The 27462-nt window shown below is 49.4% G+C and overlaps 2 protein-coding genes across 3 annotated transcripts in view; one reads left to right on the top strand and one right to left on the bottom strand.

The window, feature by feature from the left end:
* SLC7A6 (solute carrier family 7 member 6) overlaps nucleotides 1-18076 on the top strand; it is a 31014-nt gene extending 12938 nt beyond the window's left edge. The window contains exons 3-10 of the mRNA XM_059667685.1: nucleotides 5313-5438; nucleotides 7497-7641; nucleotides 8269-8392; nucleotides 8615-8718; nucleotides 12490-12586; nucleotides 14766-14915; nucleotides 15027-15210; nucleotides 15646-18076. Of these exons, the coding sequence (XP_059523668.1) occupies nucleotides 5313-5438; nucleotides 7497-7641; nucleotides 8269-8392; nucleotides 8615-8718; nucleotides 12490-12586; nucleotides 14766-14915; nucleotides 15027-15210; nucleotides 15646-15740 (1025 nt within the window). The 3' untranslated portion in view covers nucleotides 15741-18076. The remainder of the gene's footprint in view (nucleotides 1-5312; nucleotides 5439-7496; nucleotides 7642-8268; nucleotides 8393-8614; nucleotides 8719-12489; nucleotides 12587-14765; nucleotides 14916-15026; nucleotides 15211-15645) is intronic.
* Nucleotides 18077-18254: 178 nt separating this feature from the next.
* SLC7A6OS (solute carrier family 7 member 6 opposite strand) lies at nucleotides 18255-27438 on the bottom strand. Of its 2 annotated transcripts, XM_059667699.1 has the most exons (5): nucleotides 27199-27438; nucleotides 26754-27077; nucleotides 22191-22394; nucleotides 20747-20873; nucleotides 19465-19733 (listed from the first exon to the last, which is right to left on the bottom strand). In XM_059667699.1, the coding sequence occupies exons 1-5, from the start codon at nucleotides 27391-27393 to the stop codon at nucleotides 19603-19605; spliced, it is 981 nt and encodes a 326-aa protein (XP_059523682.1). In that variant the 5' UTR covers nucleotides 27394-27438; the 3' UTR covers nucleotides 19465-19602. The 2 variants fall into 2 exon arrangements, with proteins under 2 accessions (XP_059523680.1, XP_059523682.1); XM_059667697.1 differs by lacking the exon at nucleotides 20747-20873 and having other exon boundaries at nucleotides 18255-19733; nucleotides 27199-27414.
* Between the last annotated feature and the right edge of the window lie 24 nt (nucleotides 27439-27462).

Genomic DNA, 27462 nt, shown 5'->3' with positions numbered 1-27462 from the left:
TTGTTTTATACATTACATTCAAAGGAGGGGATGTGAGAGGGTTACATGAAATCCACTGGTGATCGATTAGGGAGGTGGGAGAAAGCAAAGCAGGGAAACCTCTGGGATTGGATAAAAATTAAATTGACAGACACATATTCTTATTTTTTTAATTTTTTATAACATCCTTTTCCTTTTTTTAAAAAAAATATATTTTTATTGATTTCAGAGAGGAAGGGAGAAGGAGAGAGAAACAGAAATATCAATGATGAGAGAGAATCATGGATCAGCTGCCTCCTGCATGCCCCCTACTGGGGATCAAGCCCACAACCCGGGCACGTGCCCTGACCAGGAATTGAACCCTGACCTCCTGGTTCATAGGTCTACGCTCAACCACTGAGTCACACCTGCTGGGCCGGACACATACTTCTTTTACATAGGTGGGTACAGGATAGTTAACAGTCAATTAATAAGATTAATAGCAATTAACAACTAACAGTGAGGGAATTTGTGGTCTCCAGCCTGGTGCCCTCACAGATGGGTTGTGCCTGGAGAGGTCTGGGAAACGGGAAGTTACACGTTACCCTGACATTCCACAGGTACGTTATCTTAGATGCAAAAGGACAGTAGGCTCAGTAAAGATGGAAGTTGGTCTCTGTCAGGGAAAACACTGGCCTCGGACCTGACTACCCACTCATTGAACTGCTTTTCAATGAAAGGTTTTCGTTTCAGACCATCCTTTGTGGTTCCTTTAGGTCTCTTGCGTTTGCAAGGCCAGCACGCAGGCCTTCCCTGCGTTCGTCAGGCTAGCATGTGGCCCCTTCTTGTCCACACCATGAAACTTGGCTTACATCCTGGGGCAGGAACCTAGTTACCTGGCCATACCTCCCTGCAAGAGAGGCTGGGCAATGCCCACTTTATTTGGGGGCAACCATGACTCTGGCTAAAATTTCTATCACTAAGATAAAATGAAAAGACAGGTATTAGAAGATAACTAGTGATCTTTGCCACAGAGAGACTTGGGGATTTGTTTCTGCTTTGGGATTGGGTCTAGATTTGCTATTTGAATGAATACTCCTTTCTCAGCAACCAGCTCCCAGAGAGATGTTCTGGGACGCATGGAGGAGTGAGCATCAGCTTGTGAAATTTTATTTCTTTTTGATTATTTGTGGACGAAAAATATATTTAAAAAAATATATTTAAAAAAACATATTTTTATTAATTTCAGAGAAGAAGGGAGAGGGAGAAGAGAGACAGAAACATCAATGATGAGAGAGAATCATTGATTGGCTTCTTGCACACCCCCCGCTGGGATTGAGCCTGCGACCCCGGCATGTGCGCTGACCAGGAATGGATCCGTGACCTCCTTGTTTATAAGTTGACCACGGAGCCACGCCGGCGGGGTGACATTTTATTTCTTAATTAGAACCAGGAAAACATTCAGAGGACTTGACTGCTGCTTTGGTAGACGGTTTTCAGAGCTCTCTGTTCTCTGGCAGGGCTGAGCGTTGGGTGAAGCCAGCAGGCGCCCGGGGCCAGCGTTTAAGGATGGTTTGCCAAGTGGCCCTCTGACGGTGGAAAAGGTCTCCCTGCCTCTCCAAGGGCTCGTCTCCCCGCCCAGAGGCAGCCAGGGCGGCCAGGCTCTTTGTACCTTTCAGCTGGTCTTTCAGAAACGCTCTGCAGGGACCCCCCCAAGGCACGGCCTTCGCGCATCCCTTCCTCACTGGTCGTGGATTCCCACTGTGCGCAGAGAGGACTCAGCCGTGGGGGGACGTGGGGGCACGTGTGGCAGGGCGGAGGGTGGGAGAAGGAGCAGAAGTGCGAGGGGGTGCCTGTGTGTGTGGCTCAGGAGTATGTCAGCCTCTCTCCCCATCTCGCCGCCACGGCGCCACGAGCCAGGAGCACAGCCTCTCCGTGTGCATGTCCATCTTTCTCCCTCTTGTTGTCCCTTTCTCCCTGTCTCTGCCTCCTCGTCTTTGTCTCTTCTCTCTCTCTGTCTTCTGCGGCAGACTTTTATCACAAGCTGTACACCCTCTCACTTCTTTCCCGGTCCTGCTTCCTTCCTCTGCTTTCTTGTGGTTCCTTTGCTGCAGGGTTTGTATGTGACTCTGACTCGCTGTGGCCCTGGCCGCTGCTATGAGGTAGATTCTGTCTCTGGGCTTCCCGACTCCATGTTCCTGGGAAAGATGAGCCAATAGGCTCAGCTGGGGTCCAGCGTCTGGCTTGGTCAGTCAGGCACAACAGAGGAGGGGGAGCCATTCCCGGGAAGGGGCCGGGCGGGGAGGCCCGTACCTCACAATATGCTGACTGTATGGCACCGGGGCCTGTGGATGACTGGTGGCGATTAACTAGGTCAGTGGTCGGCAAACTGCGGCTCGTGAGCCACACGTGGCTCTTTGGCCCCTTGAGTGTGACCATGAAGTTTCAATCGCACTGTACGTGGTATTTTGTGGAAGAGCCACACTCAAGGGGCCGCCGTTTGCCGACCACTGAACTAGGCAATCCTTCTGACAGCTGATCTAGGCTGAGCCCCACACCCTTTGGGTAGCAGGGCAGGTCCCTGGGAAGACCTGCATTCCTTTGGCCTTCTCCCCTTCCCCTTGACCTTCGCCCTCGCCCCCCAACCCCCACCTCCTATGGCTATTCTAGCATCCGTGTCATTCATTTGCCAGAGGATGGAGTGAAAGCCCTCAAAGTGTTTTCGAGGCTGTTCAGCCACATGTCTTATTTCCACAGGCTGGCCCTAGCCCAGGGGTGGGCAAACTTTTTGACTTGAGGGCCACAATGGGTTCTTAAACTGGACCGGAGGGCCAGAACAAAAGCATGGATGGAGTGTTTGTGTGAACTAATATAAATTCAAAGTAAACATCATTACATAAAAGGGTACGGTCTTTTTTTATTATTTTTTTAATGTTATTCATTTCAAATGGGCCGGATCCGGCCCGCGGGCCGTAGTTTGCCCACGGCTGCCCTAGCCTCTCTCTCCACTGAGTGGAAGGATGTCCAAGTTTCTGACCCTCGCCTTGTCCCGGGAATTCAAGGTTAAGTGAGAGTCATCACCTGCCTGATTCTAACAGGGTTCGCCCTTTCCCCTCTCTGTTTGGCAATAAGCTTAAGAAAACAAAATGCTTCTGTTTCCCCCTAAGAATTATGATCTCCTGGAGAAGCACCATCCAAATGCCCCAGGGAGAGACAGACCTTCCTGAGACGGAGGTTCACATGACCACAGCCCCAGGCACTGAGCTGTGCTGTGGAGTGAGACTGCTGCAGGCGCAGGGGGGAGGGAGCGCAGTGAGCCATTGGCTGGTTTGTTTGGGGAAGGTTTTACAGGGGAAGTGGGGTAGAGGTAGGCCTTGAAAGCGAGAGTTGCTGTGGCTACGGCAGGAGAGGAGGACATTTCTTTTTCATGCGTATCTGGCACCGGTAAAGAGAGAGTCTGGTGAAGTAGACAAAACAGGTGGGAGTAGGTAGGGTGCCGGGGTCCAACCCCAGCAGGTCCAGGGGTCCCCAAAGGTGTGGACGGAGTCGGCGAAGAAGGAATGACACGGAGACAGCGTTCAGTTGATCAGCAGCCTAGCCAGGATCTCCAGCCAAGTTCTGGTCTCGATCTCCAGAGAGGTTCTGCTCAGGTTCTCCAGTCAGGTTCAGTCACCAGGTTCTAGTCAGGCTCTCCTGCCAATCTCCGCAGTCAGGTTCAGTCCAGGATCCCCTGCCATGCTCTTTCGCCAGGCTCTGCCTCCAGGCTCCGAGGCCAGTCCCTGTCCAGGATCTTCCGGCATGCTCTCGCCAGCGAAGTTCTTCTGTCTCTAGAGAACGTTCTGTGTAGGTTCTGTGCCTAGGCTCTGTCTCTCTTGGTCCTGTCTTCCAAGCCCTGTGTCCTAAGTTCCGTGTTCTGAGTTCTGTCTCTTGCTGTCTTCTGAATTCTGTCTCCTGAGTTCTGTCTGTTTCTGTCTTGTTACAACTGTATTTATACCAGTTGATTCAATCCTATCAATCTCTATTACAAAGGTTAGGGCGTTTCTTATCTCCATTCCAGGGAGAAAAGATTATGTAGCTTAAGCATGATTGTTCATAGTTAAAGTGATTAATTACCCGCCTGGCACTTAGTTGAGGGGTTTTATTCCCTCCCTAACTTCAGGGGAAAATCCCTACCTGGGGATTCAACCTTTCTCGGAGAGGTGACCTTGGTTAAAACACAGCGCCAAGAAGGTGAGCAAACATATTAAGAACCGTATGCCATATATGCCAGGTCCCTTGAAACAGCAAGGATGGACCGGCTCCCGGCAGTAGGGGTGGTCTGGAACCCCTTGGGTATTGCCCCTGCGTCTTCCCTATGGATCAGAGCTGTACCTGGGCCCGGGTATCACCGAGGTGTGTGAGGAACCGGGACGTAAAGCCACTGGTGCTGGCAGGAGCCCAGGGAATGCCCAGGTGGGCTCACTTCCCATGGACCGCACCGAGCACTGGGGGGCCTGGAGAGATCAGTGGGGTCCGTGTGAGCTGAGGAATGGTAGTTGGCCCCTCCCAGCCGCAGGTTTCTCACCTGTAGACTGGAAATCAGGAATGTCTGTATTTTGGGGTAGTGAGAATTAATTGACAGGATGTATGTGAAATGCGTAGGCACATGACAGATTTCTTTTTTACACTCATAGACAAAACATTGCCTAATTCCTAGGTGACCTGCCACCTACATTCAGATTCACCTCATTTATTAATGGGCCTCTCTTGTGTCTACTCTCTAACGTGGCCATGGGCAGGCCTTGTGCCCTGGGTGGTTTAGGACCTTGGGAGTCTGAGTGGGCCTGGAAGAAATTTCTAAAAATGATCTGGTTGTCAGAATTTATGAACACGGCCCTGGCCCGTTTTTCTCAGTGGTTAGAGCGTCGGCCTGCGGACTTGAAGAAGGGTTGCAGGTTCAATTCCCTGTCAAGGGCATGTACCTTTCACTTCGATGTTCTCTCTCCCCCCCGCCCCCCCCCCCCCCGCACCCTCCCCCCTAATTCCTCCTTCCTCCCTTCCACTCTCTCTGGAAATCAATGGAAAGAATGTCCTCAGGTGAGGATTAAAAAAACAAACAAAAAAGACTTGATGAATATGTGTCATGCCTTTGTATCTTTACTTGTCAACAGTGAGGGGCTGTTCATGGGAACTCCCAGCTGGGGCACATGGGAGCTGTCCCTCCGTTTGCCTGTTCTGGTTCTGACGGTCCATTGGCCTCCTTGCTTTAGGCAGATAGGGCAGAAGTGATAGACTCTGGCCAAGGAGGTTGGGGGTTGGGCCTCTGTGCTCTCCGCGGAGCCTGCCAGGGACTGACTGTACGGCTTTTCTCCTAGGTCTGCTGACATTTGTGAACTGTGCCTATGTCAAGTGGGGCACACGGGTACAGGATACGTTCACGTACGCGAAGGTCCTGGCGCTCATTGCCATCATTGTCATGGGCCTTGTTAAACTGTGCCAGGGTAAGGAGGGCCTGAGGCGGGAAGGAGGGCGGATGACTCCGGGAGGGCCCCCCCCCCCCCCCCCCCCCGTCTCCCTTAGGAGGACGTGGGGATTCTGTGAGCCTTACGTTCAGCTCTTTGTACACGGTAGACTGTGTCAGCGGGAACAGGAGATCTGTTCCTGGGCCTCTTGGGTCAGGCCGGCTTGGCCAAATGGACATGAGTCAGCCCCTCCCTCAGGGCTTTCCCTTTCAGGAGGCTAGGCCAGTGGTCGGCAAACTCATTAGTCAGCAGAGCCAAATAGCAACAGTACGACGATGGAAATTTCTTTTGAGAGCCAAATTTTTTATACTTAAAATGTACCTATAGGTAGGTAGGTACATTGTTATTGACTTAATTAGGGTACTCCTAAGGCTTAGGAAGAGCCACACTCAAGGGGCCAAAGAGCCGCATGTGGCTCTCGAGCCGCAGTTTGCACCGACCACGGGCGCTAGGCGCTCTGCAAGAAGCCAGCTGAGAGCTCTTGGAACTTGGGTCGTAATTGGGTCATAAAAGCAAACAGAGGGGATGGAGTGAACCCTGCTCTGGCTCCTATTTTTGGTCTGTGATTGCCAGGCAGCAAGTAGGAAGACTTGGCCCTCCTTGAGAGGGGCGGAAGGGTGTGTGTGTGTGGGGGGCGTATTGGGGGTGGAGGGGATAGGGTATGAAAATGAATGATTATTTCATCTGGACTTGCTCTTATTCAGGATTCCCTCCCAAAGTCAGCTCTCAGAAAAAAAAATCAAAATATTGTGAAGTTGGCACTGACTTTTCTGCAGGCTGGCTTTAAAAGCTTTTCATTCCTGCATCAGAGCAAACTGGCAGTGAGGGTAACAGGCCTCCCAGGATCTCCTGAGTCCTTGGCGAAGTCCTCAGGCCCGGGCTATCGTAATCCTTTTACAACCATTCTCTGAACTTGGCTGTGTTCATAATCACGGGGGGCACGGAGACCCCCATCTCAGACCTGTTGGCTCAAACCCTGGTTGGTTTGGCGTTGCAAAAGGTCTGTTTTTAAGAAGCGCCCGTGCAGTTCTTAAGCAGCCGGTCTGGCACCTCTGCACAGGTGCCGCGTTAGTGCGCACGGCCAACCACCCGGTGTCCCTGGAGCCTCAGCAGCATCCAGCCCTCTTTGCGCGTCGAGGGAAGGGATGGGTCTGGGCTTCCGGGGGGGGGGGGGGGGTGGGGGGGGTGGCGGCAGGCTCCCTTAGAAGTCTGGGTCTTGTTAGAAACCTGCAGGGTGTCCAGGAAGTCTCTCCACGGGACAGCTGGGCGCCCCATCCTGGGCTTTCAAGTCCGTATAGTCTCCGGAGGTCTCCAAGGAGAATGAGGAGGGCCTGGGCTGGCGCTTCAGGGGTGGAGGTGACCCAGATCGACCCCAGGCCCAGTGAGAAAGGAGACCCCAGGTCCTACACAGCCTGCGATGTCCTGCCCCACCCACCCTCGGCCACTGCAAGGAGAGCACCAGAGTTCCCTCTGTGTGAGACGGAGAAACTGTTTGACCAAACTGTGCAGTGGTCGGAGCAAAGAGAGGCGGTTCCACAGGAAGTCTCATTGTTAGCGAAAAATGACCTTTTTTTTTATGGTAAACAGGGTGCTTTCTAAAAAATAGGAGGAAGAGCTGTGGCCTATTCTGGGGTCACTGCGGGGGCGGGGGTGGGGGGGGGATGGAAATTCACTGCGGTTTTGGAACAGGTGTCACATCAGAGGCAGCTGGGCGGACCCTTCCTTCTCTGCGATCGTCTAGTTTTAGTAAAGGAATCTGAGCTTTCCTGAGCGTGGGGGAGGGGTTAAGTGTAGGGAGCTGGTAGTTGGTGTTTTTTTTGGTGTTAAATTATGTTTTGTTTTTTTTCTTTCCCCTTCCCCCTTGCTTTTCCCTTCTTTTCTTGACCCTCTTCCTTTCTGTTTCCCCCATCTTCTCTTCCTCTTTCTTCCTCCCTTCTCCCCATCCTTCCCTTCTCCTTACACCGTCCATCTCTCCTCCCTCTTCTCCTTCTTTCCCTTCCTCCCCCCTGACCCCCCCCCCCACCTTTGCTCCCGCAGGACGCTCTGAGCACTTTCAGGACGCCTTTGAGGGTTCCTCCTGGGACATGGGAAACCTCTCTCTCGCCCTCTACTCTGCCCTCTTCTCTTACTCAGGTTGGGACACCCTTAATTTTGTAACAGAAGAAATCAAAAACCCAGAAAGGTAAAGGTGGGCTCGCCCTCCCGCTCCCCGGCTCTCACTCCCCAACGCGGCTGGAACAGCTGGTAGCGGGCAAGGTCGCCCCCTTCCTCCCCCTTGTCCCGCTGGCTCTCATCCCTCCCTCCCCAGTCTCCGGCTCAGAGGGGTTCGGGGTCAGGATGGGAGTGAGTGAAGGTGGGAAAGCCGTGGCTCCGCCCCCTCATGGTCATCCTGGAGGAAGCCAGGGTCCCCCCTCAAGGAACCATCCTTGAATGGGCAGCAGAGCCCGCTGGGGCTAAGGAGCTGGGACCTTGCACGCTGGTACTGACCCTGAGGCCTGGGGAGCCGGAGGTTTATTCTGGGCAGCCAGGCACCCAGCCTGACCTCTAATCCCTAGGGGACGCTGCTCCTCCTCCCGTGGGACCCATGGACCATGAGCTCATGAGCTCTCTCCACAGAGAAGGGTTTCTCCTCCCCCTTCTCTCTAGAGAGCCCAGGGGCGTGGGACACATACCCATCCTGGGATCATGGGGGAGAGGCACCTCGAAGAGCCCGAGCCAGGGAACTGGTAAATGTCAGAAAAATCCTTGGGTGAACTTTGACCCCCGGGAGAGGCCGGTTCTAGGTCGCCCGTCTCACTTGTGCCGACAGGAACCTGCCCCTGGCCATTGGGATTTCGATGCCGATTGTGACGCTCATCTACCTCCTGACCAACGTGGCCTATTACACCGTGCTGGGCATGTCGGACGTCCTCAGCAGCGACGCCGTGGCTGTGGTGAGTCGCTTGGGATCCCCGGTTGCGCATCGGCCGGGGACACCGAACGGTTCGATCTTTTCGCAGCCACCCCAGCTCCGCAGGCGAGGCGAGGCGAGGCGAGGGGGTCTCGGCCAGAGGGCGGGCTGCCCAGCAGGGACCCTGTTTGTCCCCACAGCCTGGAGGCAGGGAGCTTAGGAAACCCCGTCCCATGCTGAGGGCGCCTCTGTGTTCTGCCCCCAGACGTTTGCTGACCAGACATTTGGCATGTTCAGCTGGACCATCCCCATCGCTGTGGCCCTGTCCTGCTTTGGGGGCCTCAATGCGTCGATCCTTGCTTCATCAAGGTACTGTGTCCCTGCCCCCCCCCCCCCCCCCCCGTGACAGACTCCAGTGTTCTCTGAGGCTTTAGGTGAGCCCGTAAGAGCTCTTCTTTTCCTTCCTCCCTTTCCTAGAAAGACAGGGTGTGTGTGTGTGTGTGTGTGTGTGTGTGTGTGTGTGCGCGCGCCTTTGTGCAAATGTTGGTGTGCTGGTAGCTCATGTGTTTATCTATTGAGTTGAGAGAGAAAGAAAGAAACATCCACGTTCCATTGACTTATGCACTCATTGGTTGATTCTTGTATGTGCCCCGGCCTGGGATCAACCCCATGACCTTGGCGAACCGGGACGATGCTCTAACCAAGGACAGATTGATAGGAGGTGGGAGAGAAGATAATAGCTGGGGTGAGGGACCCTGTCAGGGACCAGCTTCTAGGCTCCTTGTGGGTTACGGCACAGCCCCAGGACTCACTGCTTCAGTAAACAATTAGCGAGCACTCGCTGGGTACCAGGTCCCGGCACAAGATGATTCTGCCCCTCACGTCACAGAAAACACGGAGGCCGACAGGTCGGCTCCTGCTCTCCCCTCTGTCCTGCCTGTTGTTTCAGAGAAAGGCGCCTTGCCGGCTCACTCTGCTACCGGGGGTCAAGGTTACATGCTTCCCTTCCTTAGGGCCGTGGTGCGTCCCTTGGCCCTTCTCTTGGGCGGATGTTCACCCATTGGAGCCGTCTCCGCACACGCTTCATTCATCTCCACTTACAGAAGTCGCAAAATAGCTCTTCCCGTCTCCCCTCTTCCTTACTGGGCACATTTCTTGAGGGAATAGTGTGTATTTCACCGGTCATTCCTTTTTCTGCCCATTACCCTTTGGCTTCTAGTACCTAAAAAAAAAAAAAAATGTTCTGAGTAAGGGTACCAGTGACTCCTCCTCAGCCTGCTTTCATCACGGTCCTTATAATACCGGACGCACGAAGCAAGTGATGCCGACAGCCCTTTACTCCTGAAACGATTCCTGTGACTCTCTGGTAGCTGAGAAGGCTCCTTTCCTGATTTCTCACCCCATAAATGCTGCTCCCCGAGGCCAGGAGTGTACTAGGCATGCAATAAAGATTTGCCACAGGAACAGATAGGATAAGAGAAAGTTTTGTCCTGTTTATTTTCCTTAACTGGTTTTGACACCCCAGTCCGTGTACGTGGGGCCTCCCTGGAGCATCAAGAGTAACAGAGAAAGCAAGGTCTTGTAAAAGAATCTAGTGTCATCTCCTCTCACCCCAGCCTGGTGTGGCCCAGGTTCCACCCCTTGTGGTTCTTCACAAGCTGCCCCACCCAAAGATGGTACTTCCCCCTCGCCTCATGCTCACTGGTGCTCAAAACATCCCCCTTGACCTTGCCAATTATCTCCAAATATTGAGGTGGTAGGTGCCTCCTAACCTCACTTTGGGACATCGACCGGATGGGGTTGGGGAGGACGCGAGAGTAAGCATCTGGACCTGCACGCAAAGGGAGGTGCAGTGCTGTCCAGGAAAGAATGCACAATTGTTTCTGCTTGTGTTGCCTTCTTCAGTTTTTCTTTATAACCCACGCAGCTGGTGTGGGTTTTGTCCTGGACGCCTTTGCCTCACCTACACATGACTCCCTTCCAGCATCCTCTCCTCCACATTTCTTCTCTACTTAGTACAGATTATTAACTTCATCAGCCAACTCCAGCGTCTTGCCCGATAGCACCTTTAAGGTAGGGTTATGTGTCCGCAACGAGCAGAAACCGAAGTAACCGCTTGAGCTAAAGCTGACCCATCCGATAGCACCTTTAAAGATGACATCATCAACTCCTGTGTTTCCACCTGGATGACCCATGCGTATCTCAAACTTAATATACACTTTGTGTCCAAATGCCCTTTGTGTCCAGTTGTGATTTTGTGGACCATCAGTCCTCCTTGCTTCTTTTATTTTTTTAGAATAGTTTATTATTGATTTTTTTTTTTTTAGAGAGAAAGGAAGGGAAAGGGAGAGAGAGAGAAATGTGGATGTGAGAGCGGAACATCGATCGGCTGCCTCCTGCACACCCCCTACTGGGGATGGAGCCCGCAGTCTGGGCATGTGCCCTGGCCAGGAATCAGACCAGCAACCTTAACAGTTCTCAACCAACTGAGCCACACTGGCCAGGACAGACCTCCTTGCTTCTTAATTTTATCCTTGGTGTCTACCCTATTCTCCCAGTATATGTATGTGCACATGTGTGCGTATGCATGCGCGCGCGCGCGCGCACACACACACACACACACACACACACGATCACTACATTTGATTGAGGTTTCACATCTATCCTGTCCTCTCCTCAGCTAGTGCGTTGGGTCTCATTCAGGCCTCCTCTCTTATTTTTATTTTTTTTATTTTTATTGATTTCAGAGGGGGAGAAACATCAATGATGAGAGAGAATCATTGATTGGCTGCCTCCTGCAGGCCCCCTACTGAGGATCGAGCCCGCAACCCAGGCATTTGCCCTTGACCAGAATCGAACCCGGGACCCTTCAGTCCGCAGGCCGACGCTCTATCCACTGAGCCAAACCGGCTAGGGCAGGCCTCCTCTCTTATGGCAGTTATCATGGATGAGCTTGTCCGGCCTTCTGTCCATACCCTCGTCTCTCCCTGTTGATGCTACCAGCGTCTCTGGTCAGGCCTTTTCTTCAGAGCCACAGCTGGCTCTCATGCTTGTTCAGACTCCACAGTATGTCCTCATGTGCAAGTTCTTCCCAGCACACGGCTCACACTCCTTATCCTACGCCTACAAGCATTCTAGTACCAACCTTTAGAAAGGCCGCACCGTTGCGCCTCCAAGCCCCTTTTGCCTTTGCCCATGCCGTTTCCCCACCCACCACTCACCTCTGCCAGACTCCAGCTCGTCTTCCCAGCCCAGACGTGGTCGTCTCTTGCGGAGCTTTTTGTTCCCCAGCCCCCCCTAAGCCTTGGGAGGCTGTGTGCTGCCTGATGACCTGCCTGCCCGGGGTGTGCTCATTTCCCTGCTGCTCTGTTTCCCAGTCAGTCGGGCTCTTTCTGTGTAAAGAAGAAGCTTGGCTTGTCTCTTTGAGTCCAGGTTTGCTCTGGCCTATCGCACGTCAAGAGCTCAGAGAAGATATATGAGGACACAAGAGAAGTCTGGCTACTTTTCTTTAAAAAGCCATTGTGTTTCCCTGGCAGGTGCGGCTCAGTCGGTTGAGCACGGTCCCATGCACCAAAAGCTTCCATTCCCGATCAGGGCTCATGTCTGGGTTTCGGGCTTGATCCCCAGTAGGAGGCGTGCAGGAGGCAGCCAATGGATATTTCTCTCTCTCCCTCTCCCTCTCCCTCTCCTTTCCTGTCGCTCTAAAAGATGAATAAAAACATATTAAAAATAAAAGTCATTGTGTTAAGTATGAAACTTATGGGATGGCAGAGTGAGGGTACCTCTGGTGGGGTGGGTTAGAGTGCCAGCGGGAGATGGCAGGGTGAAGCGTTCATTGGGTGCTGGTGGGGTGCTGTGACTGAGAGAAGTGGGGGTGTCTGTGGGTGATGGTGGTGCCTGGGTACCCGCGGGGTAGGGCATTTATGGATGATGGTGAGGTGCCTCTGGTTGAGGAAGGTGGAGACATCTCTGGGTAAAGGTGGGGTAGGTTGGACTGGGCGTGCATAGAGAAGGTGGGGTGCTCCTGAGAGACTGGTCCCTGCTTTCTTCTGGAGCTCTGAGCCCACTTTGTCTGCGTGAGGAGTGTGGCTGTGTGGCTGAGTAAAAGGGATCTTACTGACGCATTTCCTGTCCCCCCAGGTTGTTCTTCGTGGGCTCCCGTGAGGGCCACCTCCCAGACCTTCTGTCCATGATCCACATTGAGCGTTTTACACCCATCCCTGCTTTACTGTTCAACGTAAGCTCTGCTGGGGGGTGTGGGGACTGGGTATATATCTCTCTACTTCTGCTGACTTGATGCAAAACTGTTGGGTGGGCGGTATACTAGCTTTCTTGAGATAGTTCTTGATCCTCTCAGTGTTTCTTCTTTCTTATTAAAATTATTTTAAAATGGAAATGTAAAACATAGTCCTATTAGAGAAGGCAAATGCTATAAAAGAATATAGAAGTGAACTTGTAAGATTTCTCTATCTGTTACATCAGTGGCTTCTTCCTCTCCTTCTTCCAGCTCCTCCTTTTAACAGGAAATATTAAATCATATTTAGAGCCCCAGCTGATTTCGCTCAGTGGCTAGAGCGTTGGCCTGTGGACTGAAGGGTCCCGGGTTCGATTCTGGTCAAGGGCACATGCCCTGTTGCGGGCTCGATCCCCTGTCGGGGGGTGTGCAGGAGGCAGCTGATCAATGATTCTCTCTCATCCTTATGTTTCTCTCTCTCCCTCCCTATCTGAAATCAATAACAATATATATTAAAAAGATCATATTTAGAGCCCTGGCCAGTGTGGCTAAGTTGGTTGGGTGTTGTCCCATATACCGAAAGGTCGCCATTTTGATTCCCGGTCAGGGCACATGCCTGGGTTGTGGGTTCGATCCCCAGTTGGGGCATGTGCAGGAGGCAGCCAATCAGTGTTTCACTCTAGCGTCTCTCTCTCTCTCTGCCCCTTCCTCTCTCTCTCTAAAGAAAAAGGATCAATTAAAAAAAATCATATTTAGAAAAGCCAGATCAGTTAAACACCAACTACCCTAAAGGCCTCTATTCATGTCATAGACATCATACATTCATATACGGTAGATGGCAGTGAAGTGTGTTCTGACAAGTGGAACGTTCTGAAGAAAGACCACTCTCTAATAATCTCTAAGATATTATATAAATAAGAGCTAATAGGAACCCTGAGATAAAAAGGCCTTACTCCAAGATTTGAAAAAGTTAATTTTTCTTGTTATTAGGTCTTAAATGTTTTAATTAATTGTTTAAATTTTGGCTTCCTCTGGAATTTATATTTTGATGTGTAGGGGGAGGTGGGGATTCACTTAATTTTTTTCTCTCAGATAGCCAGCTATGCCAGTATAATTTATTGAATAATCAGTTTTTCCAGTTTTCAAATTTGTCATATAAAAATAATAGGAGGTTGAAAGGGCTGCAGACTCTCAAGGGGGAGGTGCCTGTGGAAGTCACTCTGGCATCGAGGCTGGCTTCCCTGGGCCTGCTGGGAGAATAGGGGTTGCTTAGGGGCTAAGTGGGGCTCTTCCGAGAGAGGTGCCACCCTTCAGGACTGGGTTTCGCTGATCTGGTCTGGGCTTTGAGCTTTGGGGCTCGGCTCTTTGGGGATGAAAATAATAATAATAGCTAATTTTGGGGGTGCTTTATATATGCCAAATATAATGATATGCCCCTTAAATGTATCATTATTTCAACTAATCCTCTTTTTATCTTGATATGACCATTTTACTTCTATCTTTAGACTCCTATTTGGGGGTTAAAACACTACCTCTTATAAGCTTCATTATTTAGTTTTATGTTGAATATCTGAAAAAAACAGGATACTTTCCTCCTGGAATTTTTAAAGATTTTTATTGATTTTTAGAGAGAAAGGGAGAGAAACATGATGCCAGAAAACGAAACATTGATTGGCTGCCTCCTGCATGCCCCCAATCGGGGATCAGGGATGGAGAGGCCACCTGGGCATGTGAGCCCTGACCAGGAATGGAACCGGCAACCTTTTGGTGCACAGGATGACACCCAACCAACTGAGCCACACTGGCCAGGGCCCTAATCTGCATTTCTAAGGTGCCAGGACAAGGCATTTGCCCGTTCGTACGCCAGGTAGTTAGGACCCACGTGTAAAGACCTGGAGGGCACCTTGTGGTTCACGTTGAGGTTAGTGGGTTGAAGTGCGGAGGGCCTCACTGTCTGCCCTCAGAAGGGTAAAGGAGTCACTGAGTGGAGGACGGGCCTCCAGCTGCCGAGGGAGAGATGCCACCATGAAGATTAAAGTGGGGAATGGACCTTCCTGGGGGCAGGGGGTCACTGGAGAGAGCCAGAGGTCATCTGGGGAAGCTAAGTCAGCGGTCAGCAGATCTGGTGGGGCCCCTGGTGGTGACACTGCCCTCTTCTGCTCCCCCCCCCCCCCCGATCCAGTGCACCATGTCGCTCATCTACCTCATCGTGGAGGATGTTTTCCTGCTCATCAACTACTTCAGCTTCAGCTACTGGTTCTTTGTGGGCCTGTCTGTGGCTGGACAGCTCTACCTTCGCTGGAAGGAGCCCGAGCGGCCCCGGCCTCTCAAGGTCAGTGGCCCTGGGCAGACGAGAAGGGCGGGCCCTCTCCCAAAGGTGCCTTCTTTCCCATCTCGTTCCCCCACCCCACATTACCGGATCTCTCACCTCCCTTCATTTCAGCTGAGCCTGTTTTTTCCCATCGTGTTCTGCATATGCTCCTTGTTCCTGGTGATTGTGCCCCTCTTTGGAGACACCATCAATTCCCTCATTGGCATTGGGATCTCCCTCTCCGGAATCCCCGTCTACTTCCTGGGTGTTTACCTGCCAGAATCCCGGAGGCCGCTCTTTGTCCGGAATATCCTGGGTGAGCTGCTTTGCCCATCACCACTGGTTGTGCGTGTGTGTGCGTGCGCGTGCGTGCGTGTGTTCACAGATGCACGGGAGAGATGGGCATGGTAGCTGGCTTCCTCCAAACTAGTGATGTGCTAGAGGCCATGGGACTTGACTCCCCACATGACTTCTTTTTATCTTGATATGACCATTTTACTTCTATCTTTAGACTCCTATTTGGGGGTTAAAACACTACCTCTTATAAGTGCAATCTAAGTGTAAAGACTCTGGTTGGGCTCGGGACTGGGGATGCTGAGGCTGGTTGGGGGTAAGGGGCAAAGCCTGGCACGGGGTACCCAAGGGAGAGATGAGCAGGGAGCCACAGATGTGCTGTGAACAGCCTTGTGGTGTTCCGATTGGGGTTGTAGCTGAATGTCAGTTTACTCAGTTCTCTTCTCTTCCCATTTAGCTGCTATCACCAAAGTCACCCAGAAGATTTGCTTTTGCGTCCTGACTGAGCTAGATGTAGCCGAAGAGACAAAGGTTGAGAGGAAAACTGACTAGAGGCCGGAGGTGAAGTCCCCTGAGGCCTGGAAGGTTTTACCTGTGGCCACAGTCACCAAAGGCCAGATGGCGAGGCTGTGTGGACCCAGCCCTCTGGTACTAAAGGAGCCTGTGGGCACACATTATGTATGTCAGGGGGTTGAGGGCTGATGGCTTCCTCAGGTGCTCACTCTCATTGGTAAGCTATGGGAGACCGAGTCTGGGGCCAGCATGAAGGTGGGGGCGGGAGGGCTTGGGATGGTTGTTGAGTTTTGTTCCTGCTGGGTGGTGTGTGTAGCCCTTACAGGCACTGGGTGAGTTGCACTAGGGAAGAGGGAGTGCTAGCTAGGTTAGCTGTGGCTGGTGGTTTTAAACTTGGTACTCGAGGTTGGAACCAGGAGTCTCTACAAAGAGGCTGCTTTTATGACAAGTTTTCCTCTGACCAGGTCCAGGCACCTGACTTCAGAGGCTTGAAATGCTACCATTTCTTCTTCGGGTTCAACATCCTTCCCTGGGGGAAATGGTTGTATTCCATTATTTATTTATATTATTTAATCCAGAACACCAATTCTAGGTGAATCCTGGTATTCATCTACAGGATGCAGTAGGCTGTTTATAAATGCAAAGTACCCAAAGATGAGTCCCTCTGTCCTCAGAGGTGTCTCTACGTGGCGGTGGGTCAGACTCTGACCGCAGGTTTTTTTTTTTTTTTGTTTTTTTTTTGCTTCGTTTTAGCACAATCTTCTGTTGAATCTTACCTGCAAAGGTGAACTTTAAAGATTTTTTACTCACGTACCGATTACACTTTAGTATACGTTACAAGCACCTGGGGTTGTAGCTGACACATGAACAAATTCATGCGTCAGAAGTCTGGCACTACTGTTGTTTTGAAGGAGAATCCTTTATTTCACTTGAGAGCTTGTCTGTGTTCTAGATGCTAAAGTACACCGCTGGGTTTCTGGTACGAACTTTAAGAGGACAGAAACTTCTCGTTCAGGTACATCACCTGAATTCTCTCAGCTGTCAATGTCTCATGGACTTGAGCCACCAAATAGCTTGTTCCACTCGCTACGGGTCGGTGTGAGGGGCTGCTGTGCAGACCCACGCAAGCCCTCCTAGGTGCTAGACGTGGTCGTTTTCTTTTTCTGGAAACCTCACACCAGGCTGCATCCGCTTGTCCCCAACACCAGGCTTTGTTTACACTGAGCCGCCTTGGTGTGGATCACTGGGACAGTGCACTCCTCTCCCGCCTGCCTCCTGGGGCGAGGTCTGGTGGGGCTTCAGTCTCAGGAAGACCTTGGTACTCCTGGGGACTTTTTTCCCATGGAGATCAGTGAAGACTCTGGGAAAAAAGCTGCTTTAACCTCAGTCTGGCTCCTCAGCAGACTGCACGATTGGACATAACGAATTCTGGTGCTCAGGCTGCTCTTTAACACCAGGTCAGGCAGAGCAGGTTTGGCCTACTGGATGCTCCCTCATGGGCGGCTTGGCTGCACTGGATTGTACAACTCTCCTAGGATGACCTCAGACCAAATCACCCTGGGCCCAGAGAACCTGCTGGCTTGGCACACCCGTGGGCTTCTTATCCTTACAGTTTGGAACTGACCAATGGTAAAGACAAGAAGCAGGAGGCAATCTCCCTGTTTTTCTCCACCAAACTGGCTCATCTCAGGCAAGGGCGTAACCTTGGTCATACCTGCTCGATACAAACAATTTAAGGGAGCATGCTCACAGTTGCTTTTGGTTCAGGGCAAGCATCTGGGAGAACATAGGGGGCCACTCCTACTATCATGGTTGGGATTTGCACTGCAAATTCCTGTCTACAACAGGGAGCCCATACAAAGGGTGACTTGCCTAGACTATGTACACACGACTCTTGTCTGAGCCAAGCTGGCACCTGCTCCAGGGATCCTTTAGAGCTAATCCTTGAAGTAGAATGCGCTTGTTTTGAGGACCCTTGAGGCAGGCTTTGGCTTCCTCCACTCAAGCAAATGACCAGCTCACCCCAGGAGCTTGCTGTTTCCCGTTGGCTCCTGGGAAAACAAGGGCCTCCATACCCCAGGTGCCCTAACACTGGCTTAGTGAGCCATGTCATCCTCCTCCCATTAGTGGATGGCGACCGCATTCTTCCCCTCTGTGCTGCGTACAGACTTCCTAGAAACCCTCCTGTAGGAGGGAAGCCAGACTTCCTCCACTCAAGCTTTGTGGGGGAATTAATTTCCATGAGGGTTTTGTTCCTCAGCCTCATTTCTTCTCCTGGTATGCTAATCCCTTTTGCACTGGGTACAGTTTGTGAAGTTGTTAAGCCCTTTAATGTTGGCAAACTTTAATGAGCACATAAATAGCAATGAACACATCATATTGGTACAGAGTGGTTTTTAATCCTTCTTTTACGCCTATAGACTAAGATGACTAGTGTTGATGTACATTTAAGTTGCTGCCTCTTACTTGTGACACTGAATTGTACCTTTGTGGATAGTTAGGGTGGGAAACCAATAGTCTGTTGGTTTTAGAGCCACAAGAGTAGAGCCTGAGCACACATACACATACAATTTAATCATTTTGTCAGATTTAACAACTCTGCGTCCATAGGAACTGATGTAGATAAATGGGTTTAGGCAGGATGGGAAAGTAGATGCTTATGAAGTCTTTAAAAGATGTGGGAAGACACATCCCTGTGTAATTCACCTTTCCCTGTGATAGTGAGTGTGAGCCATGGGGCAAGAGGGCATGTCTTGAATAGAAGGTTCTGGGTATTGATTGCCCTATACCTGCGCTGTCCAGTACAGTAGCTACTAGCCACATGTAGCTACTTAAAATAAAATAAAGTTGAAAAATTCCTCACACTAATCACATTAAAAGTGCTCAGCCGCATGTGGCTAGTGGCTACCACTGCACAGGGCACATATAGGACACATTCGTCTTTGCAAAAGTTCTACTGACAATGAATGCTACATTAAAGACTAAATGCCAACTCAGTCTGAGTTAAGGCATCTGTGCTTTGGAAGGGGTTGGGGCAGAAATGTAAATTCTGGGGAAGAAATTTTGTCCTATTGGTAGTTTTTGGTGAGTGCTGTAAATAGTTAAACATTTCTTAGTGGAAAGCTAAGTTCAGGATGTGTTTTCCTTTTCCTAATTTGCTTTAAGTCCTTTGTGTCTCAGGTCAATCCCGAAACTTTTATTTCACTACTCCCCCATTTTTGGTGGGGGGCAGGAAGGGGAGAGGGAGCACAATGGAAAACATATTCAGATTGAAAAGGTTTTAAAGGAATTACTTACTTGCTCCCATAGTTAGTGTTTTTACTAAATGCAGAGTATCACATTCATACATACCCTGCTCCTTGGTACCACTGCTAACGAAAGAGCAATCTTTACAGTCATCATAGGAAGCAGGGAGGTAGAGACAACTGTCAACCAAACCCCTCACAGCTCAGGCAGATTCTTCCTCTACTGGCCATTACTACTCAGTGTGTGTTCCTACAAGAGACCCACTGTAGCCCTTCTACATTTTCCCGTCAAAAAGACTCAGGCTTTTACTGGGGGCGGGTGCCTGGTGGCGTGGGAAAGTTGAACCTAAGTTCTCATGAAACAGCCTCTCTTCCACTTACTGGCTTTAGCGTAGAAGAAGAGCAGGAAAATGCCTAGGCCAGGAAGCTTCATTTTATGTTTTTTTGTTTGTTTTTTGTCCCCTAGATTGTAGGGTCACTTGAATGAGGCAAAGCATCCTACTATTAATGGAAAAGAGATACTCCTTCAGCACACGTTTTCACTGCTATGATGGTGCTGTTGGACATGCTTTCTCCTTCCGTGTGTTATGCCAGGAAACCCACTACCAGGGTGGCTGATAAGGCAGTCAAAGCCCCCAAGGGCCTGTGATAGATCCTCAGTCCGAGTCCAGGTCATGAGTGCTGTCATAGCCAAACTCCTTCTGCACATCCAAAGGGTATTTGCTCCACACCTGTGGCCTGCTATTGCCTCTTTCCTCTTCACTGAGGCCGGTGCATTCATCAGAGCCTGGAATGAGAGAACAGGAGTGGACTCCACCTGCATCCCTTTTTTTTTTTTGGTGATTGTGAGCTCCTTCCCATCTCAAAAAGGTCCGGGCTTTGTTTTTTTTTTTTAAATAATTTTTTTATTGATTTTTAGAGAGGGGGGAAGGGAGAAGGATAGAGAGATAGTAACATCGATGAGAGAGGAAGTTATTGATCGGCTGCCTCCTGCACAGCCACCACTGGCGATCGAGCCCGCAACCCGGGCATGTGCCCTCACAGGGAGTCGAACCAGTGACTCTTGGTTTCTGGGTCGATGCTCAGCCGCTGAGCTACACCAGCTGGGCTGTTTTTTTTTTTTATTTTGGTTCATTCCTTAAAAATATTTACTCAATAAAGAGAATTCAGGGGAACAATTCGAAAAGATCTCATTACTACCATTTAAACCAAGTCTTTTAACATTGGGATATTTTGTCATTTCTCCCTTAAGTATAGAATTATTTTTAATATAATAGTTGTAGTCATATTGTAAATATAATGTTGAACGTTGCCCCTTTTAATATATTATGGGCACTACAGAATATTCTGTAGTTTGATCTAATTGTTCCTCCATTAACAGACACAAATAAATTCTTTTTGTTGGCACTTAGAACCTCTCCAATACTTTGTTAGACCGAAGCAGAGGAAGAGACACTGAGCTACATGTTTCACTTAATCTCTACCAGTTGATGCAATATTCTCATTTTCTGGAGGGAAAATGAGGCTCAATAAGATGAAGTAACTTGCCCAAGATCCACAGCTAGGCAATGATAGAACTAAGGATTTGAACCCACACCTGACTGACATTACACTCTAATGACACCCCCCCCCCCCCCAAACACTGGTCTGTGGGTCTTTAGCTCCAACAGCTTATGATTGAGCTGCACGAGCTCAATGGAGAAGGAAAGCTAGCTAGAATGGATCTGTCTTCTGTACGCATGCCTCAGTCTTGGATCGATCCCAGCAGTCCCTCCCCAGCCAAGGCTGCCACCCACCTACCTCTGGAATCTTCATCTCCGTCACTGCTCTCCTCCTCTGGGTACTCATTGCGCCAATTATTCTCACTATTCTCATCATCTTCATCTTCATCTTCATCAACGCCCTCTAGTTGTTTGCCATCATTCACCTGCACATCTCAACACACACATGAATGTAAGTCAAAACATCTAAGGTTATGCTCTGGGGGAAACTAATATCAGACTAACTTGGAGAGGCTACACTTAGGCTACAAGGGGGAGATAATGGCCCTATTCCACTTACAAGTCCAACTCCAGGGATCACATTCCTGGTGAGATAGACTAAAGGAACACCCCAAAGTAGGGAGGAGAAACAGCTCTGCGCAGGCGATGGTAGTGACCTTTAAACTGTCGGAGGGATTATGGGTGATGCCAAGGATCAGAACCAAAATCCAAGTTTGAGGGGTGCAGGAAGGCAAAAGGAGGGCCTATGCATGGTCCAAGGTGGGTATCTGATTCAGATTATGGTGGTAGAGTAGGTGTGGAGTAGCGTGCTTTTCTCATAAGAGTGTGACAGGTACCACCTTAACTTCTCTCATTATTTTTACATTTTATTTCTTAAAAATATATGTGTGTCGATTTGAGAGAGTGAAGAAGGGGGGGGGGGCGGAGAAACATTGATTGATTGCCTCCCATATGCACCCCAACCGGGGATGAACTCAAAACCTGGGTATGTGCCCTGACCAAGAATTGAACTGGTGACCTTTTGGTGCAAGGGATGATGCTCAACCAACTGAGCCACATTGGCCAGGACACTCATTAACCATTTTAGAATTTGTTTTAAGAATGACTGTCAGGAAATTAGTAGTTCTTGGTTTTTTTTAAATGCAAGTTAGCTTTCTTAATCCATTATTTTCTGCATTATAAGATGCAATTAAAAAGGTTTTGTTCTCATATTAAAATTCCTGGTTTTGAAGACTATACTTTCAGGGATCATTTCTATAGTTCGTTAAAATTCCTGGTTTTGTCTGTATTTTATTATAAGCTCTCATACATTTTCCCCTGAGAATGGGTAGATATAAAAAATAAAGATGTTGCCTAGCTGGTGTGGCTTGATAGTTGAACACTGGCCCATGAACCAAGAGGTCACTGGTTAGATTCCCAGTCAGGGCACATGCTAATGTTGGGGGCATGCTCTCTCTCCCTCTCCCTCTAAAAATCAAGAAAAACATTAAAAACAACAACAGAGATTTACAAAGTTTGTAAAAGACTCATTAAGAGCAAAAATTATAGACTCCCAAAATTCCCTGCATTAAAACCAGGTTCCTAGAAGGCATTTAGAATAAATTTTTCCTTTTAAGTAAGAACAAAAAGAACTAAGGACAATGGTGACTAGGATTAGAATCCAGGGAGGCAAAGTACCCTGACTAGATAATGGCTTAGGTTGCCTCATGCCCTCATGCCCTCATGCCCATAGGTCCCCTTACCAGCTCCCACTCCTGGCTTAAGGGCTGCACAGAGAGGATATTCTCAATCCATCCTGGAGTGGCCGTCTCCAAGTAGTAAATGTCATACACATAGTCATCCTTCTGTTCCTCCCGGGGCCCGACACTTGGTCCATCCTCAGATATAGTCAGCCGCTCGCGGATCAACTCTACAGAATTGCAAAGGATCACATCTGGGTCAGATACCTGCGAAGAAAACAGCAGATAACATGCATGAGATTAAACATGGATGTTCAAAGAAAAGGAACCTAAGTGTTGGGTGAAGGAAGCCTCCCTACAGTTCTCGGTTGGATTCAGTAGGATTCAGTAGTCTTATCCCCATGGCCTGTTTAATTAGCTATGAGATTAAAAAACTATTTCTCAAAAAAGTAATGTGTGGTTCTTCTGAGATAGAAACTTGCAAGACAGACTTCTACTCTTTTGTGCTCGGCTGATGCAAGAGCATGTGTGAAGACGTGCATGTGAAGACTGGCCTGAGGAGAGGCGAGGGCCAGCAGAGCTTTGAGTCTTCCCCTAGGTCTTCCTGAGCTCCTTTGTTACGATGTTCTCCCTTTGGGGATCTGCAGGCCCACAGCAGCACCTCTATAGCTGACTCCTCAGTGGGCCTGCATTTTGTGTGGCCTTCTATAGGGAACCTACAGACGATTCCTGGGCTATCATGACTACTACCAGCCATCACCCACCACTTGACTTGCCCACACTGACATCCTGCTTTTAATCATAACCAGGAATGGATTCCTCTATAATCCTTTTTCTTGCTAGAAAGAATAGCTTCAAGATAGATTGACCCAGATTGGAACTGGCCAAGGTAAGATGGACTCTAGGTCCAATAGGCTGTGTTATCCAGGATGGCACAGGCCAATTTGGAAACCAAGGGGACATGCTGCAAATGATCCCCCTGCAAACGATCATCACAGGAGCTGTGCAGCTGAAACCATATGCCCTATGGGAAGCAGAGGCATACCATGGAGAGGCAGACAAGGGGAGACCAATGCTCTCTATCACAAGCTACAGGGAATTAATTCTTCTTTGTTCCAAAGTCAAAAGGAACTAGAGATGTCAGTTTTTGTGTAGAGACTTGACTGACCTAAAAGCTGTTCATTAGGAAAGCTCTGGCTCCAACTCACAAGTCCCCAGCCCTCAGTCCAGCAAATTATGCAGCCATATTCCTTTGCTATAGATTTTTCAAATTTCCTATAATGAACACATTGTTTTCATATAATAATAAATTACTTTAAGTCTAATCTATGTATGTTTACCCATATTCTCAATTATAATACATACTGATTTCCTACCAGTAAACATATATAATATGTACTTTCCCATCTTGCCAGTCTTCATGGTTATTAATTTAAAGTCCAGGCAGTTGTATAGTCCATTTCTCAGACATAATTTTAGCCTCCATGTTTAACACTGCAATGAATATGAAGTTTCCTGCATTTGAAAATAGAGATTAAAGTACCTAGGGTTTTTGTGAGGATTAAATGAGTTAAATAAAAGAATATATAACAACAAAAAAGAATATATAACAAGTACTTAGACAATACTTGATGTATAGTAATTAGTAAACAAACAGCTTTTGTTAATACCACAGCTGTTTGCTTCTGCTGAATTATTTCCCTAGGATAAATCCTGGGGATGAAATTATTAGATAAAATGAACCAAACCTTTTCACCTTTTCAGATACCCTATTAAGTAGTACTTTATTTGCTTAAAACTTAAATTTCTTTAGAATTTTGAGTGACTTTGAGTCCAAACAATAAAAATAAATTTGAATAGTTTTAAAATAGACCCTAAGCTATTGTTAGCCATGCTGTTTTCCAAAAGACAGGCATCAATTTTAAGCACTACAGCCATATACCATTTAAATCACAGCCTTGCCAGCAGTACTATCGACAACCTTTCCTCTGCTGGTTTCAGTAGGGATAGAACCTCAATTTTACTTTCAGCTTAAATTCATATTTAAAATTTATGTGAAATCTATTTATATTGATTTCAGAGAAGAAGGGAGAGGGAGAGAAACATCAATGATGAGAGAATCATTGATCGGTTGCTACCGGCACACCCCACATTGGGGATTGAGCCCACAACCTGGGCATGTGCCCTGACCAGGAACTGAACTGTGACCTCCCTGGTTTATAGGTTGACACAACCATTGAGCCGCACTGTCTGAGCAAAATTCATGTTTTTAAAATAATCACTCTGCAAATATTTTTGATATGTTTATAAGTTTGCATTGCATTGTTGCGTTGGGAAAATTTGTGTTCACAACTTTCAGTTTATTTGTTTTTCTTATAAAATTGAGCTATTTAATTGATTCCACTGAATATTAGTGTACTTTTAAACATCTGATTGTTAACTCATGAATCAGCCTTGATTTACTTTTGGTAAAAGTTGTGGCTATTGCCCCAACTGGTTTGGCTCAGTGGATAGAGCGTCGGCCTGAGGACTGAAGGGTCCCAGGTTCGATTCCGGTCAAGGGCATGTACCTGGGATGCGGGCACATCCCCAGTAGAAGATGTGCAGGAGGCGGCTGATCGATGTTTCTCTCTCATCGATGTTTCTAACTCTCTATCTCTCTCCCTTCCTCTCTGTAAAAAATCAATAAAATATATTTTTTTAAAAAAATAAATAAAAATAAAATATATTTTATTGATATCCTACAGAGAGAAAGGGAGAATAGAAAGTTAGAAACATCGATGAGTGAGAAACATCGATCAGCTGCCTCCTGCACACTCCCTACTGGGGATGTGCCTGCAACCAAGGTACATGCCCTCGACCGGAATCGAACCTGGGACCTTTCAGTCCACAGGCCGGCCGACGCTCTATCCACTGAGCCAAACCAGTTTCGGCAATAAAATATATTTAAAAAAAAAAGATGTGGCTATCAATATCATGCTCAAGTTGCTATCAGGTATACTAGCACGATGATTAAATATGTTTTGCCTGATGTATTTTGAATTAAAATTTCATTTTTTACACTTAAAGGACTATTAAAAGGAGTGAAAAATTTTTAAATGTTTACTAAGAGGGGGAATGCCTTAGGTCAGTGGTCGGCAAACTGCGGCTCGCGAGCCACATGCGGCTCTTTGGCCCCTTGAGTGTGGCTCTTCCACAGTATATAACGTGCGGGCACGCATGTACAGTGCGATTGAAACTTCGTGGCCCATGCGCAGAAGTCGGTATTTTGTGGAAGAGCCACACTCAAGGGGCCAAAGAGCCGCAGTTTGCCGTCCACTGCCTTAGGTTGAGAATTTTCTATTTCTATGATATTATTGCATGCAGACTTTGGTGTGTTTTTTTTGAAGATACAAAACAAACGTATTAGATGTAATGTAGTGGAAAGAACACTGGATTAAGTGTGCATTTGAGACCTGACTCTGCCTCAGACTTGATATGGTACCCAAGACTAGTCCTTTAACCTCCCTCTAATGAGTTTGCCCATCTGCTCTATCTTTTCCTTGCTCAAAGTCCTCCATTAATACCCTATTCAGGATGAAAAGGCCAGGGGGTCTAGTACATTCTTCCCCCAAATTCATTATTACTATTCTCTCCAAGTTCACTGGGCTCCAGGCCCACTGACTTTGAAAACATCAGACAAACTTGGTTTGAAAGCCTTTGTGCTTGTAAGTCCTCAGCCTGGAATGCCCCTCCCCAAGATATCCACAGTGCCCTGCCACTCACCTCCTTTAAGTGTTCACTCAAATGTCCCCCCCCCCCCCCCCCCAGTGTGACCTCTGAAATGGAACCACTCTTTTCCTGTGCACCATACCCCACCCCGCCCCCTTTACAGCCCATATCACTATCTGACAGTGAATTTACTTGTTTTTCTCTATCTATCTGAATGTTAGACTCACTGCTCTACCCACAGACCTTAAGAACAATGCTTGTCACATAGCGGGCGCTCAGTAAATACTTGTTGAAGAGAGAACCTAATCTGTAAAATCGAGGCTAGCAAGCCAGCGGGATCATCCTATATAATAAAAGGATAATATGCAAATTGACCCTAACAGCAGAATGACTAGAAAAGACTGGTCACTATGACACACACTGACCACCAGGGGGCGGAAGCTCAATGCAGGAGCTGCCCCCTGGTGGTCAGTGCGCTCCCACAGGGTGCGCTCTCCTCAGCCACAAGCCAGGCTGATGGCTGCCAGTACAGCGGTGGTGGCGGGAGCCTCTCCTGCCTCCTCAGCAGCGCTAAGGATGTCCGACTGCAGCTTAGGTCTGCTCCTGCTGGCAAGTGGACATCCCCTGAGGGCTCCCGGGCTGCCAGAGGGATGTCTGACTGCCAGCTTACTCTCAATCCCCCGGGGAGCAAGCCTAAGCCAGCCGGTGCACATCCCCCGAGGGGTCCCAGACTGCGAGAGGGCACAGGTCGGGCTGAGGGAACCCCCAGGTGCACAAATTTTTGTGCACTGTACCTCTAGTCCGTTAATAAAAGGTGAAGCCATGTGCATCTCAACTGTGAGCCGCCTTAGCGCCCAGATTCCTGGCACTACTTGTCGGGAGAAGCCCAGCTCTCCTCGGGGGGCGTGCACTCACTTTGCAGGAGGTGGTGGCGGCGAGGGATGCGGTGGCAGCGGCGGCGGCGGCGGCGGCGGGAGTAGCAGCGGCCTCAGGGTCTCCTTCTTCGTGGACCAGATCCAACAGCTGGAAGCCTGCGTCACCGCCGGCTTCTGCGTTTTCCCGCGCGTCCTCGGACTCCAGGTCATCCAAGAGAAGGCCCGAGGGTCGGCGGCTAGAGACTACCCTGTAGCGGCCCTCCTGCTGGATCTTCCGAGTCGACGCGCGGAGGTCGTGGCGGATACGCTGATGGGTGCCCCAGGGTGGGGGCAGAGCGCGCAGGAGCGGCTGGACCGGGTCCTCCTGGAGGGCAACAGGGAAGGGGAGCGGCGTAAGCAGGGGATCGGGTGGGGGTCAGGGAGACCGTGTCATCCCGGCGGCGCCCTCTGAGCCCCTCCACTCAGGCTCCACCCCCGCCCGATACCTGGGAGCACACGGTAGCCACCAACTGGAAGACATTTTTCTCTGCTGCTTTCTCCAGACCCTCGGGGGGCGTCTTTTGGACCGCCAACTCCACCACATCTTTCCGGAGGCGTTTACAGGCGAGGACCAGGGCCTCGGCAGGCTCCTCGCTGCGCTTCCGCTTCACGCGGAGTATAGCCGTGCGACCAGCCTCCATAGCGGCGGTCGCGAAGCAGTGTGGGAACGCGTAGGGTGCGACAGGAAAGACTTCAGGTTCTACTTCCGG

Source organism: Myotis daubentonii, chromosome 15 (assembly GCF_963259705.1).
Source record: "Myotis daubentonii chromosome 15, mMyoDau2.1, whole genome shotgun sequence".
Classification (NCBI taxonomy): Eukaryota; Metazoa; Chordata; class Mammalia; order Chiroptera; family Vespertilionidae; genus Myotis; species Myotis daubentonii.
Note: the sequence above shows the minus strand (reverse complement) of the source record. Positions and strands in the feature narration are given on the sequence as shown.